The sequence below is a fragment of the Phymastichus coffea genome, unplaced genomic scaffold (genome assembly GCF_024137745.1).
Source record: "Phymastichus coffea isolate CEN01 unplaced genomic scaffold, Cenicafe_Pcof_1.1 PCOF00062, whole genome shotgun sequence".
In the NCBI taxonomy this organism is placed as follows: domain Eukaryota; kingdom Metazoa; phylum Arthropoda; class Insecta; order Hymenoptera; family Eulophidae; genus Phymastichus; species Phymastichus coffea.
In genome coordinates, this window is record NW_026706873.1 from 174,525 (window position 1) to 196,294 (window position 21,770).

Here is a 21,770-nt window from a genome sequence, read left to right on the forward strand (position 1 = left end):
ATGTCCTTCTACTGGTTATCAACGATCAACAAGACGATACTTGCTGTCGATTCCATTGTCGGTCGAGTTTTGCAATGGACAAAATAAATGCAAATAACGAGAGACGAAGTCATGCGTAATTATTTAAATTCAGTGCCAAAACAATGCTTTGTTTCTTAATTCGTTGACAAACGTCACCTCGCCATCCTTGTTTTATCAAATTAACCGTCCTCTGTCGTCAATTGGCTCATTTCTTTACCTTTGTCTAAAAAATAGATATCTCCGTAATCACGCTTTAGTTGTTAAATCATTGTATCTTGATTCCTAGACTTCAAAGTAAATTGATTCTTATTGTATTGGAATTTTCAAATATGATAAGCCGTTGACCGATAATTACCGTTGTTATTCTTTTGTTCTCTGTAAATATGGATGTAGCTATTGAAACTCCAGCTGCAAATAATTGTATAAAAGCAAGCGGGAACAAAGGATAAAATCGACAATTGAAATTTTTTTTGAATCGTTTTATTAATATTTTTTAAGCAAAACACAAAAAAAAAGAATTAAAGTACAGAGTTATTCCTTAACTTTATTCCGATACAGTAAGTTTTCTTCATGAAATTGTACAGCAACATGTCTCGTGTTTTATTATTATTATTTTTTGTGTATTTTAATCGTTTTAAACGATATCGCATATAGAGATAGATGCACTTCTATGTACGTGTTTTCATTTTCCAGCGTGTACTCGTTTATCTATTTATCCGTTTGATCTGTTTTATGGATGCATTGTATAAGATTTTCGCTGTCGCGCCCACACACATGATAATCAACATCGATTAATGAGCTTATATGATTTCGTTGAGCCCGTATTACAACTAAGATCCATTATTACGATGATATGCGATGCAATGCAGTGTGATAATGGCTAGACTGACGGGATGATCTATCGAATGTTTATTGTTTTGTTTTTTATCTGCTTTTCGCCTTTTTTGTCGCTATCGCGCCTGTTTTTCAATACACGATCCGCGGTGTGCATAAGGAGATGCGTTTACGATTAGAAAAAATGGCCGCCACAGAGAATAAGGCACACAATTGATGCAACGCGCTCGCTCCTTCATTTTTCCCCCATTTTCATTTCCGAACGGATTAGCGATATTACACGAGCTTCTATCATTGTGTAAAAGATATACAACGCTGCTCGTCAAGAACGTAAAGCACTTTCGGATATACATTATAAGTGTACACTTTTTTCCTCGTAAAAGAACACACACACAGAGATTCGAACAAAACTCGAGGGAAAAAAACCACCGATCGCAAGATATCTTCCACTTTCTCACCCGACAACGCCAGCTCGAGGGCTGATGAATACACGGTTATGCCGAGGCAGCTTGTTCGTCACTTTTGACGATATTCATCATCGTCCGCGAGGTCCATATTATCATCTCTTTTCTCTCTCTCTCTCTCTCGCTCTCTCTCTCTCTCTCACGTGTCGTATCTGAAGTGTGATTTTGTCGTAACAGGTGTGCCTCGATGTGTGAGTGTGTGTATGTATGAAAATTGCGCAAGGAGTAGTCTTTTTCGTTTCTATGTTGTTTTATCGATCAACTTTTGTACGTTACTGTTTCATTAGATTGCTACGTATGCGTGTGTATACAATAGAAGTCTGCGGTCATCCAGTCGCTCGCTTTTCAAAAAGTCATCCTGTCGACTACGACACATCTACTTTTTTCCTCTTGCTGCCTCTATTAATCTACAGCTACCGTACCTACGTCAGCCTGCGTCAGCCCGAATCTTGAGCTATTTCGTACGCTAGCGAATAGCTCCAATTTTACGATTCAATTTGTTTCACTGGAATTTCGTCATCAACTACGATCTTTCGTCTAGGTGGACTATTCGTCTAATATCGATGTAATATCCGTGGAATTCATGCCGATCTAGTTTTACTTTACCGATTATAGTGAGCGAAGCTATCGCGATAGCCAATTAGCAAGGCTTTACATAAAAAGCAGAAAAGCTACAATTCAGCCGTGATATCGTTCGTCTGTCGACGACAGCGTAGGCGCCACGTTTCAAAACACACAGTTCTGTTTCATAGACTCGTGATGGAGGAATAAAATGATATACATACATACATATATGAATATATATATATATATATATATATATATATGTATATATTTATTTATTTATTTATTTATTTATTTATATATATATAATATGAAAATTCATGATCATCAGCAAACTTCAAGATCTTAAGAGATTTATATTGAGAGGGTTTGTAAAAAATATCCTCTAATCACATGTGTATATAGCGACGACGAGTCCTAGACACACGTCACATCATATCTATAATCACATCATCAACAACAAAAACAACAGACAATTATTTTCATTTGTCTCTCCCATTCTCTTCCTTTGTTCATTTCTTAGTTCAACAATCGTCGACATGTTGCCAACACTCTAACGCTTTGGTTTATCGTTTCATCGTCAGCCTTCTCGGACTAGCATCTAACAATTCTTTCACTTTCTTTTGTGTTATTTGTTCGGAGGCTAAACGTGATAACGATTTTGCGAAAACGCTTCGCATGCAAATGTATAACAAGGTAATCGATGAATTTCGATTGGTAGTTTATCGTTATTTTCTTGGTTTCCTTTTTCTAATTACATTATCATCACATAATCTTAGAGATATAACCTGGCGAGCATCGTGATCATATTAACGGAATTGGGCTTGGCTCGTTTTAAATCTAAAAACGTGTAATTCGAACTCGTAGAAACTTCTATCATTCGAAAGATATCTCATCTTGTGAAACGAAGTTACATAGTAATTAGGAACCTTAAACATTAGACAGTTTTTTCTCTTTTTGTTTGAATGTGTTTTTCACTTTGCACGAAAAAGTAAAGAAATAATGTATACGAACCCTCGAAGGATTTAAAAACCCATGAAACATCCACCAGCGATGTAGGGAACAATAAAAAGGGGCGTTGTCTCACTTGTAAAAGAAGGGGGGGGGGGGGATCTGGGGTGAAAAGAGGAATTCGCGGATGAAAACGCTGACAGGCTATTTACAAACGCAAAACTTATCATTTGGAACATAAAGTATAATCGTCGTCGTGCATAGTGCCGATCCCCGCAAAATTGGAATAAACGAATAAACGTCGTATAAAGGGAATCAAGCATCGACGGACTTTCGCACTGCGTTTGTGTTCGCGAGTACCGTCGAACCTCGGGATTATCGGTTCGAGTGGCGTCATGATCGGAAAAAAGAAAGAAGCGAAAAAGGGAAAGGAACAAGGTAATGTAACAACAAGATCAAGCTCGTTGACACATTAGAAAAGTCAGAAACAGAAGTTTCGTGGTACTTGGGCAATACACGACGATCACGCGAGGAACGGAGGACGGCCATGACACGAGGTGACCTCTAGTCATTGGATGTTACAGCAATGGGCCTTGCAAGGTATCGGGCCCTCGGCAGGATTGGTGCGATAGACCGGCGAGCCTATCTGGTAAGGCAAGAACTTGCCGGGGACATTGTAGTAGCTCTCGTAGACTTCGAAGGCTTCGTCGACAGGCAGCCTCGGGTCGTAGCAAATGCACTTGTCCGGCGTGACGATCGGCACCACCATCTCCGTAATCTCGTCTTCGTCGCTGCTCTCCCCTCCGGAACTATTTGGCACGACTTTGGCCGGCTCCGCAACTTCGTCCTCGATCAGCCGGTAATATCGCAGTACATGTCCCATATCCTCACGCTTGTCCTCCTCTTCCGCCAGCGAAGTCGAGTCGTCGTGCAGGACTTTCTTAGGTGTCGCGATCGGCTCGACGGTCTCCGGCTCCCAACACTCAAGAACCAGATCTGGTTCCTCTATGCTACCAAGGGACGCTCCCATGCTCGCACAGCTGCTGCTGCTGCTGCTGCTGCTGCTGCTATTTCTTCTTGTGGCGACAGTCTCGACGAGCAATAACTCGCCATCCATCGACACAACGATTTCACCTTTCTCGTAAGTCTTCACTTGCTGCTCGCTCGTTGCATCCTCGTGGTTGATCCGAGATTTTTCAGCAACCCTCATGCCCGCATCCCTATCCTTCACGGTCGGCTCGCTCGCCACCACGCCCGGTGGATCATCTGCTGCTTGCACGGAAATAGACGGTGTCTTTGATGCCAAATCTGAAAAAAAACCACCATACATCTCATTATCATAAACGTTGGATAAATTGCAATTAGCAAAGCAGTTATACATTTCGCCAATCGAAATAAGCCCCCTCCCCATCAATTACCACGTCCATCCCTCCTGATCTTCTCTAATCCATATCCTCATTCTCATAATTATCATTCGGATTCATTCAACAACTGTTAAGTACCATTATAGAATGCTTAACAAGATGTTATCTTTGTTAACTTTGCACCGTTATCATTTAAGCCTAATCGAGCGTCCATATTGTGGTAATTGAAGCCTTATCTTTCGACAGTAACAGGCAGCGAATTTTCCATTAACTTTTCTTAGTCGAATTGCAGCACTGAATCATCTCAACCTCTCGTTCATCGCATTGTTCAACTATCGTGGTACACTTCGATCGCGAAAAGTGAGTGCGCGAGAGCATACAAGTGGAGATACTGATACGCGACTGCGAAAATTGATGGGGCTACCATCGGCAGTTATCTTATCGGCCAACGCGCGCGCCGAGAGAGCGTCAGTACCTTGTTTGCCACACTGCTCCGACTGATCGCGCTTCCGCCCTAGCTTGCTCTTCTTCTTTCTGTGCTTGCAGCTGCTCTGTGCGCTGGAGCTGGCGAGCTGTCCGTGACTGGCCTGGCCATTAACAGATAGTGCAGGCATGGGGTTGCCTTGCAAGTTTTTTGACTGATTGTCCTCGTCTCCTTTCGGCTCCTCGTCGTCGTCGTCGTCATCGTCGTCGTCGTCGTCGTTGTCACTCGCCGCCGACGACGTGATGAACAGGTCCGGCGAATTGGCGCGTTTAAGCCACTCGTTGACGGCGTCGGTGATGGGTCTGGACTTGCCGGCGTCCGCCTCTGCCGGAGCCGCCGTCGCCGCCGCCGTTGCCGCGCCGGTGCTCTGGCTCTCGAAGCCCGAGTCCGTTTCGTCGGCCGTCCGCGATGTCGCGCAGCAGCTCTCCGACGTGATCGAGCTGTCGTTGTGCCAGCCACTCGCATCTGAATCAACACAGAGGACAAACACGTAGGCGCATCCCGATTTAACGGCGGGGAGCGTCAGCAAACGTTATTCACGCGAGCGCGAGATTCTTTTTTCGTTCTTCGCGTGCGTTAGTTCGGCTGCATGCACGACGGCTCGCCGAGTGCACGGCAACGATTGCTAGTTTCATCTACGCCCAGCTTCCGTATAGCTGCGATTAGTGTGATTAAATTTGCGCGGACGCGACCTATCGATCGCATGAGTAAGCTGAACGCGTAATAACGATTATAATACGGATCGATAGAGTTAGCCAATTATCAAATGCCAAATACTCAAGATTGCTCGTTATCGTTTGATCGGCCTTTCGGGGCAAATAATAGCTCGGATATATGTTTTTGTTCGCAGACAATGCCCGATCGTAATTTTTGCAGGCCCTCTCTGCGTGCCACCGATTTCTTCAGGTATAACAAGGCCAACAGCTATTCGAACTCCGCCGCGATAAAGCGCTGGAAGAGGCACGAGCTATACGTCAACATGCAGTAGCGAAAGAATCCTTGCTGCGCAACCGAACGATCAGCGCAGCTCCTGCACGATGGATCCCACTTACCAACGTCTCCAACGTCCGTCCTCGGCGTCTCGATAACACTCGCGGCAGCAAGCATCGCGGCGGCTTGCTCGATCGGTCCGTCGTCGTTGTGATTCACTGCCTCGTTGACCTCGTCATCGTCGTGTCTCTCCTCCGTCGCGACGTCGCAGAAGTCGGGCCCCGGCGTCGGCTCCCTGACGATCTTCAGCGAGCGTCGCCTTGTCTTTGGCTTGACACTCTCCTCTTCCGGCACTTCGTCTTCCTCGACTCGCCCGTTCTTGTCGTCGTTTCTCAGTCTTTTATCTTCGTTGCTGAGCTGCTGCTGCTGCTGCTGCTGCTGCTGCTGCTGCTGCTGCTGTTGCGGCTCGCTAGACTCCATGGAAGCATTGGCCTCGGGCAAGTGGAACTCTTGACACTCGGGGTTCAAAGGCCAACTGGTAGTCTTCGTCGCCGTCGCCAATTCGGTCGGCGGCCAAGGGACTCGGGACGGCGACGAGAGACCCGTATCGCCCTCCGAACTGTAGTCTTCTTCGTCGTCGTCCTCCGTGTTACCCTGCGCGCGAAGCAAAATTTTCGTTGGCTTTTCTTAGACTGCGGCCCTCCCCCCATCCCATCGTCACCAAAGTTGTCGACGCTTAACGTAATCTTGACTGCGATAAAATGAATTTAATGTTTGCCCGTGTCTGAATAAATGTCGATGTCTTACAAGCAAAACAGCCCTAGAATTGGTTTTGTCGAATACACGAATGTACAAAAGAACGGCCTGTCTCGCCCGTGGACCTTGAAAATGATAAGCATCCGAGCTCGGAAGCGCTCCGTAAACCACCAAACACCGTCGTCGTAAAAGAGAAAACCATCGTCGACGATAAGCTGACGTTTTCCGTGTGAGACGACAAAAGAAAAAAAAAATAACAGGAACGTAACGAATGGATACGATACTCACGAGAGCATGCGGACGTTTCTGCTTCTTTTTCTTCTTCTTTTTCCGGCGCTTTGCCGCCGCGGAGCTCGCCAGCATGTCGCTGCATCTGAGCATGGGCCCACTTTGTATAGTCACGCCTTGTACATGGAAGAAAAAAGAAGAGGAAAGTCTTTTCGTGACTGCACCAGAGCCGAGGGCGGCGAGGATCGTCGCGCGAGAGGGCGATCTTCCCTCGCGCGCCGGTGAGACGCGCGTACAAGAGCCAGTACGACTTGCTAGAGACAAAGACGTGCGTTCGTGCGTGCCAGAGTGTGCGGGTGAGCGAGGCTGGAGGGGGGAGGAGAGAGAGAGAGAGAGCTGGTATTTTTAATGGCTGACATTTAGAGCGGCGAGAGAGAGAGAGGGAGAGAGAAAGAGGAGCCGTGCCAAGTCCGCCAGCTCTGCTGTCCTCTCCGCGAGCGCGGCTTTATTTTGCGTGGATCAAGCCTGCGCAGGCGATTGCTTTGTTGCGCGTGAATTGGCGAGCTACGGCTACGAAACAAAATAATAAGTGAGGAAGTGCACAGGCGAGTTGTTGCGAATGGTTGTTTACATTCTCGAACGTGAACTTACGCATCGGAGACAATGATTGTCAGGCGAGATTTTTCACTGGAAAAGTCTTATTTCATGAGGGAGAGGTGGAAAAGCGGCCACAACAAAGGAATATAGGTCGACCGAAAGGATGAAAAAAAAAAAAAAATTTGTTTATTTCGATGATTCGTCAGTGCCTGCTCGCTTACGGTGACGCTAACAGTCGTCTTAGTCGGCTAATTTATTTGCGTTCAATTGTTTCAAACCGATTTGCATTTTTACTCGGAAAAATTATTAGAGAATTGATCGAGTAAACAAGTGATCGATGTCGATGAAATGTCATAAAAATGACGAATTATGGTTCTCAGTCACGGCGAAGATTGCGCGATCCAACGATGGATCAATTCGTTATTACTAATGCGAAATGAAATTATCAACTGCGTTGAACTAAGTAACGACTGATGAAAGAATTTCTTTTATTTTGTCAGCGAGCAAAATGTTTTGATGGATGGCAACTGAGGTCACTTTTTTCACACAAAAAAGTAAGACACACAAACACAAACGACATCGAGAGATAACTCACGGAACAGACATCAAGAGAGAAAAAAACGGAGGAGAATACGCATACATAGATCCGAAGTCAGAAATGAAATGAAGAATGCTGGCGTGAGCGAAAAATCTCGCTTGGAATTGACGCGCGTGCGTCTTTTGTGGGTGTACGTGTGTGTACGTGTGTGTGTGTGTGTGTGTGTGTGTGTGTGTGTGTGTGTGTGTGTGTAACAACAGGCGTAAATGGAGATTACCTGTTACCTTGAATGTGTCAGAGGTACTGCGGTTATAACACAGCAGTGATGCCGGTGGACGGGACAACAGCAGTCGTAAATCTGCCCGCATCCCTTGGTAGGAGTTCGTGCGACTGCTCGACCGCATCGTCGTCATCGACATGGTGGTCGTTCCGCGCGCAGACCGAGGCACATTCACAAGAAACAAAACTCATCACGGTCTAACGCCACTACCACATACCCAATAACAACAACAACAACAACAATAACAACAACAACAGCGGCCAACAGGCAGAACGACAAAACAAAGAAAAAAACAATTCTCAGCTGCGTGTGACAGTCTCTACTTGTACCGTTCCGACAAGCGCGCGAATCTCAAGCCAGTCGCGGCGACGACAAAGAAAGAGGAAAAACGAAACTAAAAAGTGAGGAGCGAAAATTGGCTCGCTCGGCTGCCTCGTGTGCGCAAACACACCAAAGTCTAGGGGTCGAGCGGGAACGCAGCGGCAAGAGAGTGGCAGAGCCAGCTAAGCACTAACCATTGACGTTGACCAGTGGCGGCCCGAACATGTACTGGCCGGGATAGAGGTAGGGCACGGGCTGGGGCTCGACGTAGGGCGTCGCCTCCACGGGGCCAAAGTCCATGGGCAGGCCGAGCACGTCCGGCTGGTCGAGGAGGGGCGCCGGCGGCTGCTGCGCCGCCAGCTCGGCCATCTCCTGGTCGGCGGCGGGCAGCGCGCCGCAGGACTCGTCGACGTCGTCGGCCACGCTGCCCGAGGCCGAGGCCGAGGCGCTGCCCGCGAGGCTCGCCTCGTTGCTCAGGCCGTTGCTCAGCGGCACGCCGTGCGCGTCCAGCAGCGTCGCCGTGCAGTCCGCCGCTGGCGCCTGCGACGGGTGCACACGGGTCAGAAACGGCGGCGTCACGACGAGTCGAGCCGGCCGCTCGCTACCTGATAGTCCATGTAGCAGTACTGCTGCGAGGCGAGCTTCGGCACGAAAGCGGGGTTGACCCACTCGATGGGCCTGAGAGGCACCGGCGCGCACGGCACCGCGGCGCAGGGCACGTGGTGCAGCTGGTCGGGCGGCAGCGCCGGTCCCACCAGCATCATCGGGTACTCGTAGTAGTAGCCGCTCGCGTGGTCGTAGTAAGTGCCGTAGCTCATCGGTGCCGCTTCCATTACCGTCGCCGCGCCACCGCCGCCGCCTGGCAGATAGTCAGTTGCCGCCACGCTGTCCAGCAGCTGCTGATCCTCCGCCGCCTCGCTACCGTCTGCAAGAGTGCTTGGGATTGCAGAAGCAGCCCGTTTGTTCGTTTGCAGTGTCGCGCCGGATGGCAGTCTCGGCAACGAAGGACTGCCTCTCGACAGCGTTCGCTATGGGTGCGCGCGCGCGCGAAAGCTCTCGCAAGCTTCTTTTCTTTTCTCAAGAAAAAGCCACTTGCTCCGTACATCGCCGCGGCTGCGGTATGTCTTTATTTCGAAAGGTACCTCGAGCTGCGCGCTTTCCGATGATCCGCGTACGTGCCCGTGGCGTGACCGAAGACCAGTTGCGTCAAGAAATTAAAAATAATTGCGAGCGGGCGGAATTATGCAAATCAGGTTGGGATTTCTGCTGCGTTATGTAGAATTGCAGGCGCGCAGCGAGCGTTTTTGGCTCGACGCCTCGCTCTCGTCTATTTCTACAGGTGCAGTTATATATCACTCGCCTCGCTCGAAGCCTCGCGACTTAATGGAACGATGATTCGTCTCGTTAACGTGCACATTGACGCGCGGAGCGGAGGATCGGCCGATCAGCGCAGCCTGATTTCGGATCCGAAAGGCCGCGAGGGTGCGCGCGCGACTTTGGAAAAGCTGCAGCTGCAGCTCCGGGAAGCGCGCGAATCGAAAATCGATCAGCCGCGGCTGTGAGAAAAGAGAGGAAAGACAGAGAGAGAGAGAGAGAGAGAGAGAGAGAGGGAGCGGCACTGCGGGGAGCTCGGCACTATACCTTTACCTGCGGTGGAGTGGGAGGCGGACTGGCTCTCGGCGGTGGACGGCGTGGCGCTGGTGCTGGCGTACAGCTGCTTCCTCTGCGACAGGTAGCCCTTCTTAAAGAGCATGTCCTGGCGGGGCGTGGTGATCTTGGTGTACTCGTCCTCGTTGAAGGCGACATTGCGCGACTCGCCGCTCGCGTAGCCACTGGACGAGCCGCCGTTGCTGCTGCTGCCGGCGCTGCCGTGGCGCGACTTCAGCCAGGGCTGCTGGTGCTGCTGGTGCTGGCCGCCGCTACTGGCGTGCTGCTGCTGGCCATAGTGGTGATGATAGCCGTTGCGCTGCGCCGGCTCCTTCGCGTAGCGCGCGGGCGAGCGCTGCTCCGACTTGGCGTAGCTGGTCCGCTGCTGCGAGCCGTCCTCCTCGTCCTCCTCGCCCGGGGGAGCTGCAACGACAACAGCGCCGATGAGCACCTCCGCCAAGCGACGCGCGGCTCTGTCGTCAAGGCACCGTCTTGGTAGCGCGCGAACAGCAAGGCGAACTTGGCGGAGCCGATCACGCGGCTGACCTTTGTCAGCTTGCGCCACTGCATGATAAGGCGCGCGCGGTCGGCCGAGCAGCAGAGTCGAGGGAGCGCGCGGGGCCGAGAGAAGCTTCTGCGAGGAGCGCGAGGCTTGCACTAGACCGAACCGATGCTTCCTCCGTCGCTCTTGCGCGCGCGCGTGCTATCGACCAAAATAGACGAGAGCAGAAGAACGAGAGATGTCGCGACGGCCTCGTTTAAACAATCGACCAAATTTTTCACTTGGCCGACCCGCCGCTGATTCCTCGATGGACCGTCTCCAGCCGCGACGGCTATCGCGACGAGACGCTGTTATCGCTCGTAACTCTCCGCCCCCGGATTTACGTACGCATTGCTCTTGGTCTCCGCTTCGTTCCGATAAATCGCTATGCAGCGCTGCTCTCGTCGTTTCCTCTTTCGCGTTTTCTCGTTGCCGCAACGCGACGCAAGCTGCACGCCCGCTCAAAATTCCCACCGGCCGTTGACTCGGGCCTCGCACGCAAGCTCGCGAGAACGTCGCCGCGAAATCGAATCGCAAGCTGCGAGAAGGAAGGAGCGGCGATCGCGCAAGCGCAGCGAGAAAAATGCTTGCGCTCGATGAGGCCGCGCACCCGGGGCTAATTTTAAAAATGTGGGATAGCCATTCAATTGAATAACTTGCAATGCTTTTAAGCGATACGCGACAGTTACATCGCGTAATTGGACGCTCGGGATATCGAAAGCACCATTAGAGAGGCATTAATAACGCTGGAACTCCGTGCTGACTAAATATAATTAGCATTGAGCCATTCGTAATAGTGCGAAAAAAAAAATTTGCACGTGACCCAAATTCGCAGTAGCGAAGTGTTTGATAGCCGCGATCGTCCTCGCTCGAAAAGAGAGCAGCGATAAAAAAAAATGCCCATACTTATCTCCCCTCCGAGAACTTCCTAAGGCGACGCATTTATCATTCGGCCGATAATTCGGCCGAACGCCGTTGCGCCAGCGAGCACCTCCGAAAGGTGAAGGACCTCTGACAAAACTCCGCGATCCCATTAGCCGGCGAGTCGGATACATACGTTTACGCACGCGCGACGCCAGATCCATTTGGCAGAAAAATCGAATCAGTGTCGAACGAAGCCATTAGTCGGTGACCGCCCGCGGTCCCGACATGGAATTCCTCGCCTCGCGGGAGAGTGCGAACAGGAAAGAAAGAGAGAGAGAGAGAAAGAAAACGCACAGTCGCTGTTAATTTTAGAAGCTCTTAGCTCGGCGGCTGCGAGACGCCTGTCAACTTAACGGTGCAGCGCCGTCTTATTTCGCTCGGCGGATTTTAGTTGATTAGCAATTTGTCGCTTGGTCGATCATTATTATTATTCATTACTCGTTGGTTGCGCAAAGGCGCTGCAGCTGGCGGATCAAGGGCTCGCTCCCCCCCTCCACTATCCCCGAGGCTGACGCAACTTCTCGAGCTTTTGCCGGCGACGGCCGCGCGGACTTTTGGACTTCTAGGCCGCTCGATCGCGCGTCCGCGACTTGGTCGCGTCATCCCGCGCGGGCACTAGCGACTCGTCGAGTTACGAGAATCTCGCGCTCGCGCTCCGTTAACGGATGGGGGCTTATCGCTTTCCAATAGCGTTCGCATTACGCGGAGCGTATGCCACGCGGTTGGCGACATTACTTCTACCGGGACCGGTTCGAGCAACACAATGCGCGCCTGGCAATCAGCAGTGCAGAGTCGAGAGAAAAATTTGCCCGGCGCCTCGTTACCTTTTCTCACGGTGTGTGCGAGACGCGAGCGCGACGAATTCACGTTGGTTCGGCTGTGCGCCGATCGAGTCTACGGGGAAGAAGGCCCCGCGCTGTTCCCGGAGGCGAGTGCGCGCGCCGCATGTAAGCCGCGGCACGAGGATTCAAAGTCAGTGGCAGCGAGCTTGCGTAAATTAATTCCAGCGGCTGCGAGCGCGGCGTGATCTATAAGCGGCGCCGAGTCCGCGGGCATTTCTAAAAAACCAAATCGAAGCTGGACTCTCCCGTCTATTTTGCCCGAGCAGAGGCCGGCCCAGCTAGAATAGCAGCCGGAGTAAAAAAAGAAGAGGATAAGGTGGCGCGGCGTGTCTGGTTGCCGAGCTCGAACGAGATGAAGGGTAAACGCTCGGCAGTCATCGAGGCCTAGACGAGCGCGCGAGCGGAGTGCGAGCTTGCGGTCATTTGGAGCGCAGGACCGTTATAGAACGGCAGCTAGGCACATTGTTGAAAACATCCGCGTGCGCCCGAGTCTTTCCCCCTCGCTCCTTATGACTTGCTCTTCGCGCGGGATTGACGCCCCGAGCGTCGTCGAGAGCCGAAACGCGACTGGAGAATGCGCCGGTAACCTCGACGGGATCCCGCTCACGACTATCTCGTGCCAATTTTCGTCGGCTCGCTTCCACTCTGCTAAGCGCCCACGTAATTAACGGACCATTTTCCCGATGCGCGAGCGAATTCAACGGCGAAACGAAACGCGCCGCGCGCGCTCCATTCACCGACGGAAAACAGGTCGCCGAGGCGAACAGTACAATGCTCGCAACAGTTATGCAAAACATTATTCTCCCTCTCCCTCTCCCTCTCCCGCTCCCTCTCCCTCTCCCTCTTTCTCATTCTCTCGATTTCGCGCGTTTGCGTTTCTCGCGAGGAAAGAAAAACAAAGTCGCCCGGGATAAAGCCAAGCGAAACGACGACAACGTGACGCGGCACGTATTGTCAACAAAACGCCGAACGGCAACAAGTTTTACGGTAAACGCCTCACGCGATAGCTTATCTGAAGAGACACTATCGCGGCGCAGACAGAAAAATACTGTTGCGAAAGGCAAATGCTACGAGAAAGAAAAAAAAAACACGCACGCGCAGTTGTCATTGGATGCAATAACCGGATCGCCGAGCGAGCGCGAGGAGAAAAAGGTGGCTCCGGGCTACGAATCGCGTTCCGGGGAAGTGACAACGCTCGGTGCATACAAATGTGTGCAAGGACTCGCCAAGGTGGACGAGGGACAAACTCGCGCTCTGTATTGTTTTTCCTTGCTCTCTTCGATCCGCGGAATGTTCAGCAACACAGGAGTTTTAACGATGCCGCGCATGAGCAAACAAGTGGAACAGCGACGACGCTTATCCGCGCGTCCGATATCTGCGCGCTCGGCGGGTGGAGGAGGAGGGGGAGATTTCGCTGGCGCGACGCGAGCTCGTCGATTCGACTTTCACCGATTCGCGAGACGGAGAAGCTCGACGGCGAATGTGTTTCGGCTCCAGTGCGCGCCGACGGCCGTTGCATAACCGAGTGGGACAGTCGGGAAGTGAGAACAGTTTGGCAGATCCGACTCGCACGTGAGGCGCGGCGCGTATATATAACTCACGCGCTCGCGTGACATCGGTCAGACGTGTGAAAAAAAATACATAAAAAAATAGTGAGAGAAAAGGAAAGGTCGACATTGCGTAATAACGATGTTTCTGCCATTTACGAATGATCAACGAGCCCTTGACTCTTCTGTCTTGGGCAACTTCATGCAACGCTGAGATTAATGGTCCCGAAGACACCGGAGAGCAATTAGATCCAAGACAAAAGCTGAATCGACGGAGCGCGAGCTGAATGGGTTTCGCTTCGGGTAGGTCAATCCCCGAAATTACCACGCGGTATTCTCGGATCCGATTGTACTGACTGCGGGTTTTTCCCTCTTCTTTGTCGACTCGACCCATGAAAAAGTGTCGTTGACGCTTAATTATTGCGTTGGAAGAAACTCACCTCGGTCGATGCTCGGGCACGCGCGTGCACACACATACACACTCGTGACTTTGACGAGCTTCGTGCGAAACACTGCAAATTGCACATTTGACTAAGTGGCAATTTCGCGGCAGGCCGTGAATATTTTTCAATTTCTTTTCCTTTCGTCTCTCTCTCTCTCTCTCTCTCTCTCTCTCTCTCTCTCGCTCTCTCTCTCTCTCTCTCTCTCTCTCTCTCTCTCTCTCTCTCTCTCTCTTTCTCCCCTCGACATGTTTGTTCACGCGCGAGGAATTTCGTTGTAACCAGTTTCAATTTTAAAATTTAAATGGAAACGTCGAACAACGCGCGCACGAGAACGCCCAATATCGCAGCCGCGACCGACGACTTTTTCGGCAATCAGTGAAACTCATTGCCTAACTGATATTTCTCCACGTTGCGTATTCTCGCGAAACGCAGCGCGAGCTTCGAGAGCTTTCCACGATCACCTGGTCGCTTGGTCGTTGTGAAATTGATTACACGCGCGACGTCGAAAAAAAAGGGAGAAAAAAAAGGAATTTAATTTCAGCGGGTCATCATCGTCATCATCATTAGCAGCAGTAGCAGCAACAGGAACAGCAGCAGCGCCGGCAGCACGCCGCTGCTCCCGGCAATTCGCTCGATGCATGTGTGTGTGCGTGTGTGTGTGTGTGTGCGCGCGCGCGCGTCCTGATGCGTCGTCGCGCGCGGGTTGCGTAACCGTCACGCGAGAATCCAACAAGGTCTACGTACTGCTACGAAGGAGCACGTGCGATCGCGAAGTCGCCCGAAAAGTGAAAAATAAATAAAAACCGGCTTGCGCGCGCCTCGCGACGATCGCCCTGCGGGGAAACAGACAGGCGCTGAGCTCGAGGCTGCCCACTGAACCTCGGTCGCGCTCGAGGATTAAGCAACGGAACGTAGAAGCTTCCGCCCGGCGGAAATTGGCCGAGACAAAGGAGTGACGGACGGAGAAGGGGGGGGGGCCGGAGCCTGGACGTTGCTCGCCGGGTTACATAACGACGAGAGGGAACAACAAACAAACAAGATCGAAGCGTTATCGCGTCGGTCTTTTTCGGACGTTACCCTGCTCGCCTGTATATCGATTGTAGCCGGGCAGCCTATAGCACGTGGGGCTGCCCTTGTTACGCTGCCTCCGCGTCGTCGTCGTCAGCTCGCGGAAGGGAAAACGAAGATACTCGTCGCCGACTCTCCTCTATAACCTAGATCGCGGTGCGAACAAGAGAAGGGCCTTGAGGCTCGCGATAAACATTACGTAAAGGGTGCCGCGCGGCTGTTGTGGCCCTTGTGCAACGGGGCACGCACGCGGAGACTATTAATACAAGGAGGCGGCGGCGACTGCAAAGCTTCGGCGAGTGAGCGAGAAAGAGCGAGAAGGACGGAGTGCGAGAGAGAGAGAGAGAGAGAGAGAGGAGAGAGAGAGAAAGAGAGGGCGATCGATTCGGAGCTTGCGCTGGCTTGCCTCGGCGCGCGAGCATTACGTCACTTACTGCCGATGCTGAGGGTCCTCCAGCGCGTCTTCCTCTTGGCGCCCTTCTTGCCCATGTTGGCGTCAACGGCAACCCGAGCGCCGCCTCGTGCCGCTCAGCTGCATGGGGCCTGCCTCCTTGCCTGTCACTCGCCGGCACAGCTCGTCGACGTACTCGCGGAGCTTGTCGCCTCTTGGGCGGCCCGGTCCGCGCCGCGCACTGACTCTCGCGACTACGCTGTGGCTGGCGCTCCCGTGAGCTGCTCGCGAGAACCTGCGCCAACGACCGCGTCCCCACTACTGCTGCTGGCCGAGCGGCAAGTGCATCACGGCGGCTGCGCGCGCCCGCCCACCCGCCCGTCCGTCGTCCTTCCTCGACACTCGCCGCGCACGACCGACACGCTACTGCCCGCGCCGCTGCGAGCTCTTATCGTCTGGCGCTGGCCGCTCGCCTGCTCGCGCGAAATCACGGCAAGCGCCGTGGCAATCGGTCGCGAAATAAGCCCGATCGAGGCCCTCGAGAGGCGCGAGCGAGCGCAGCTCCGTCTTACCTACTGCGGCTACAGCTACTTGACGATTTTTCGGCGAATCGCACGGGAGCCACGTCGCGGCGCGAGAGCTCTCCCGTAAAAGGCTCGTGAGGGCCGAACTAGACGCGTACTCTGCGCATTCTCAACGCTAGGCTCGCCATTGTCGTCGTCAAGCTCGTCGAACGTCAGGACGAGAACCACAGTCCTTCCGAAAGTCCCGCGCAGCGCAGCGTCGCGCTGGAAATTCGCGAATGCAGCGCTGCGGCTCGCGACTTACGTGGGCTGTGCAGGATTCTACTATGCCTATCGAGTTTGGCGTTCCTCAGCTTGGACTTGCCAGGAGACAAAGACAAGACTGTTGGAGTTTGAATTCGACTCTTGTAGATACACCTCGCAGCTACTACTCTCGTGCCTCGTCGGAAGGTATTCGTCTGCAGTCGCGGAAACGCTTTTTTTTCCGATCTCCTGCGTCATTCAATATCAGAGTTCGTAAGCGCTTGGAGCACTGCAAGAAGAGCTAGCATAGGTTTTCTCTTATCCCGGCTTTGGTTGTCCGATGCAGCTTCGATGATCGCTATTTATTTAGCAGATGGTTTACTTACGACAAACGTCGTTGAAGTGAAAGCTCTACACATCGATTATATCGATCTTCGTGCTTCGGCTTAGCTTTCACGTAAGCATTGTATATATAGAAGATGAGGCGTAGTGCTATGCTACTCGCTTATCGAATCAATTTCAGCTCCTTGCATCAATGAAAATTCTACCGTGTCCACGTTTCTAATTTTCGTATAGCTTCAAATGAACTGACTCTGATAGTGTCGACTACATTCACGTCTAATTGGCCGTAAAATTCAGAAATAATTTAAATTTAACGGTTTAACGCAATACACTTGTATTTAGTAAAACAATATCATATCGCCGCACGCGCGCGTGTGTGCACTGGAATTACTACTGATTAGTGGATGAATAAACGATGCTAACGTCGTCGCGAATCGCGCGCCTCGAAGTGAAATCAGCAAATGTCGATGAAATTCACAAAACGGCTACAGAATTACGTCGCCTAGCATCGCGTACGATTCCAAGTAGAGCCCATAGGCTATAGCTACAGCTGGCATCCACGAAGGTGACCTCTTATCTGCGGCACGCAAAAAACAATCAAGAGTATACGGCATTGTTACTTGAAAATTATCGTATTAACGGACATACCAATACGAGGTCGATTTGCGCGAACACCTTTCAAATGAAAATAAAAACATTTTTATAGAATATATAAAATTTTAAATAAGACAATGCACCAATGTTAGAAGGGGATGCGATTAATTACTTTTTACGGTACCTGGAATATTAAGATGTTGAAATCCGTAATTACACGTGCGTACTGGTTATATTGTCATATAAAATAAACAAACTTACAATTGCGGTTGAACGAAGTTTTTGCTGCATCGCTATAAGGAAGTATTTAAATACACTTTTATTCGACAAATTTTGAACAAGTATTATTCTGTTTTACCGTCCATCGTGAAAGGGGTTGGCAGTGCTGCTCTCTATTGCCAGTTCGAATGACGAACTCCACGAGTAAAAACAGCGCCGGGCGCGCGCAGATTGGAGCAACCTGTCTGATTGTGATTTTGTTGAAAATATAAAGAATAAAAATGTTGAAACTACTGTCGCTGAGGGACTTTGAAAGTCCGCCGTGGAATGAATTGGCTACAGCCAGTTTTATTAATAATGCTGCATTATATTCTGCACCGAACGACATAGAGAAAGAATCACAACCTCACTTTAATCATCTACGTGACTTCCCGGCAATTTGCATCACACCTGATATGCTAGCTACCAGGGAGACACATCGAACAATTGGAGCTAGAGATTTATTTTTGCCAGTTCAAGATAGTGCTTTCAAGAAAATTGTGAGTATCTGGAGGGAAAAAGGCGTTCTCGAGGCCATTCGGACTGCTGCTGGTGAGAATCCTAGCGAAATTACACTTCCTGTCCATTGGCTGGCTGCCAGGTAATACTATGAATTATTTATATATAACTTATGAATGCATTAATTTAGAATAATTGAATAAAGATTTCTTATTTCATAGAATAACACAAATACTAGATGTGATAGAAAGAGGAAGTTTTTGGAGTAGTGTCCTACCGCCAACCGGCTCTGGCTCTATTGTTGATGTAGTTTTTACTAGGGATTGGTTGATAGCACTGGTAAAGATTTAAAAAAAATATACCTTACAGGAAATAACATATTTTGATTATTCAAATATTTGAATTTCAGGTGAGATGCATAGCTTGGCATCCACACTGCATTAGAATAGCAGTTGCAACGAGAGATGATCGAATTAGGATATTTTCAACTGGTAATATTGGTACAGCTACTTTAAGACACAGTGGACAAAAGTCAGTTTGTTGTATGAGTTGGAGACCACATGCTGGTAGAGAATTAGCTGCTGCTTGTCAAAATGGAGTATTAATATGGACAGTGGAACTGGGAGCAGCTAGCAATTCATTGAGCCATGCATTTATGTTGAAATATAGAAATCATGCACCTGTTACAAGTGTTTCCTGGGGTCCACAAGTAACTTTAATTGTTACATAAACATCATTATTTACAGCATAAAAGAATATTTATTTTGCCATTTAATTTTTTAGGGGGATATTTTAGTTTCTTGCTCATTAACAGACATGAACATGATCATCTGGGATGTTGCAAAAGAAAGTGGAGTTCCTTTGAAAAGGGTTGGAGGAGGTGGTTTATGCTTTACTCGATGGTCATCTTGTGGATCAAGACTATTAGCTACAACTTGCAGAAAAGTCTTTAGGTTTGTTTAACATTGAATGAAAAATTACTTTCTTTAATCTAATTAATTTAGATTTCTTTTCATTGGAATGTAATATTTCAGAGTGTGGAATACTGGTGTCGGCACACCATGGACTACCGAGAGGTGGACGGTTCCAAGTGGACGTGTTGCCGCAGCATGTTTCGGACCAAACTTGACGCTTTTGTTCACGTCGACAGAAGATCCAGCTATGGTATTTTCTCTACCCTTGCAGGAGCAGATTTTCGATGTAAAAAAAAGCGGCACATTGAACGATACAAAAGTTGCTGCCCCTTTAATTGACTTGAGTAGAGTAACGTTTAGTTCCGATGAAGGCGATCTGGATTATACCGTTGGTGGACGAGTCGTATCTATGGATTGGGACTCTGTAGGCAAATATTTAGCTATCATGTTTCAAGTAAGTATCACATACAATAATGATGAAATACCGTTACATCTATAGTAATTAACGACTTTATTTGCAGGATAGTCCAATGGTCGCTATCTTTAAAACAAAAGTAGGTTCCATATCAAGAATAACCGAGGTCAAGCCTTTATGCCTGGTAAAAGGCTTCCCTGGCGAAGTACCTAGTTGCATTCAATTCTACCCGAACTACCAACGAAACAACGACGTCAGCATTCTAACGATCGCTTGGAACAGTGGTTCGGTTCGACACTTTCCGATCGTCGACGAAGTTAACGGGGAAATGCAAACGGACACATGCAAAGCTGCGGCTATCTTATCGAATACTTTCACTTACAACGACGATCTGCAAGCATCACTCTACAGTAGTTTTAGCTTGATTCAATAACTTATCAGTCTGAGGACGAGATTATAAATCTGTTGGACTGTTGACAGTATCGTGGCAACAATATTGAAGTCTGTTATGGTTATTTAAGTTATTTATTCCGCAGTGCTATATATTATAAAGAAACGATTTATTCCTTGTGAACTATTAATCAAAAAGCTATTTTTTTTTGTAATAAAATCGTTAATTTCTCTCGATGAGAGTAAAAATACGAAAGAAATAGACACACGATGCTATAATAATTTCAAATGAAGCCTTTACAAATCTGTAGACTTAAAATTTACAACCCCTCGGCCGAGCATAATTTATCCTAAACAGACATGTTTTAATAAGAGAGAGAGAGAAAGAGAGAGAGAGAGAGAGAGAGAGAGAGAGAGAGAGAGAGAGAGAGAGAGAGAGAGAGAGAGAGAGGGGGGGGAAAGGGAACGATCCACCTCGCACGTGTATGCAACCCTAGAGGAGAATAAGAAGAAAAAATGCGCTCGGAAGAACCTGCAAGCACTCGAAATAAAGTTTTTTTCTCTCTCGAGGGAGGAGCGTGGTTTATTGGTGGGCGCGTTTGGGAAAACACATCGTCGTTCGGTGGCATGCCTAATTATACGAAGTCACACGCTGAGCGAAAGCGCTCGCGCGCGAGAGAGTGCCCTTTCTATTTTAGTGAAGCTCGTATTAATAGCTGTTGAGGAGCAGAATATGAGAGAGAGAGAGAGAGAGTGCGTGAATAAAGTTGAAAGTCATGTCATCTTGCTGCTGGTCGCGGTCGCTATCAGCGACGACAAGTGAAATTTCAAAGTATGAAGCTAGAAATAGTTATTTGCGCCGCACGCGCGCATTGATAACGGGTGTTCGAGGGGGGCAAACAAGAAGTCGCTCGGCGGCAATGCCAGCGAACTCAAATATTCCACTGGAACGAGAGAGAGAGAGAGAGAGAGAGAGAGCGTTGTCGCGCTTATCGCGCGCTATTTGTCAATAAGGATGTTGCGCGTAATCCGCGCGTTTCATCACGGAGCCGTGGCTAGAACGCTCGCTCGCGCGCGCGAAAAAGAGACAGAGAGAGAGAGAGAGAGAGAGACGACGCGCCTTATCTCCTGAAGGTTATCGAAGCGCGCGCGCGCCACTGTTAAAATGTCAGCGATTAATCGACGATTCGTGTCGCTCAAACTAAACTGCGCGCAGTGTCACTGCCCCTCTTTCTCCTTACCTTTCGCGCAGGAAGTCCTGAGGCTCGGGAAGTACTCGCCACCGTCCGCACGAAACGCAAGGTGACTCGTGAACGTTGCTTTCGATTAATGGTCGCCACGATCGCGTCCGCGACGTTGTTTGCGACAATTGTTTTTCGCTGCCGCGCGCGCGCCCCTGATTCATTCACAACTGATATATTGAGTGATACCGGGAAACCTATGATAAAACTAGTTCACGTTCATTGCGCGCTCGCCAAAAACAACGAAGCTTCGAAGCTTTGCCGAGAAAAATCATTGTGATTTGCTCGTGCACAACACATGAAAGAGAGATAGAGAGAGAGAGAGAGAGAGAGAGAGAGAGAGAGAGAGCTAGAAATTTGAATAGTTATCAATTAAACAATTCGATTCGAATGTACATATGCGTAAAAGAAAAGTGTATTGATCAACAATTATTTGCACAAGAATAATTGATTGACACACGGGCATCGTTATAATCTCATTTCAGAGTGTTTGCATTCAAACAAAAAATCACGTGTGAATAACAATCGATATTCGAATCTCGACTAGGACTCCGAATGTTGAATAAATTATTTTTCTTGAGCGCGTCCGCAGGAACACGTTACGGCTCGTCTCGTAAACAGCGGGAATCAAATACAGCTCGACGATGGATCTCGT

At 49.6% G+C, this 21,770-nt stretch overlaps 2 protein-coding genes across 3 annotated transcripts; one reads left to right on the forward strand and one right to left on the reverse strand.

Annotated features, from left to right (window-relative positions):
* Positions 1-495: 495 nt before the first annotated feature.
* Positions 496-16,138, reverse strand: LOC131666953 (AF4/FMR2 family member lilli-like). 2 transcript variants are annotated; one of them, XM_058940076.1, is made up of 8 exons: positions 15,779-16,138; positions 9,980-10,402; positions 8,938-9,257; positions 8,527-8,872; positions 6,657-6,772; positions 5,735-6,266; positions 4,674-5,147; positions 496-4,142 (listed from the first exon to the last, which is right to left on the reverse strand). In XM_058940076.1, exons 1-8 carry the CDS (start codon positions 15,831-15,833, stop codon positions 3,403-3,405), a joined length of 3,006 nt encoding a protein of 1,001 aa, XP_058796059.1. In that variant the 5' UTR covers positions 15,834-16,138; the 3' UTR covers positions 496-3,402. The 2 variants fall into 2 exon arrangements, with proteins under 2 accessions (XP_058796059.1, XP_058796058.1); XM_058940075.1 differs by lacking the exon at positions 15,779-16,138 and adding an exon at positions 10,468-10,628.
* An 882-nt stretch (positions 16,139-17,020) lies between these two features.
* LOC131666957 (aladin) lies at positions 17,021-20,133 on the forward strand. The gene is made up of 6 exons (XM_058940085.1): positions 17,021-18,297; positions 18,377-18,494; positions 18,565-18,864; positions 18,939-19,108; positions 19,190-19,523; positions 19,591-20,133. Exons 1-6 carry the CDS (start codon positions 17,939-17,941, stop codon positions 19,915-19,917), a joined length of 1,608 nt encoding a protein of 535 aa, XP_058796068.1. The 5' UTR covers positions 17,021-17,938; the 3' UTR covers positions 19,918-20,133.
* The last annotated feature ends 1,637 nt before the right edge of the window (positions 20,134-21,770 follow it).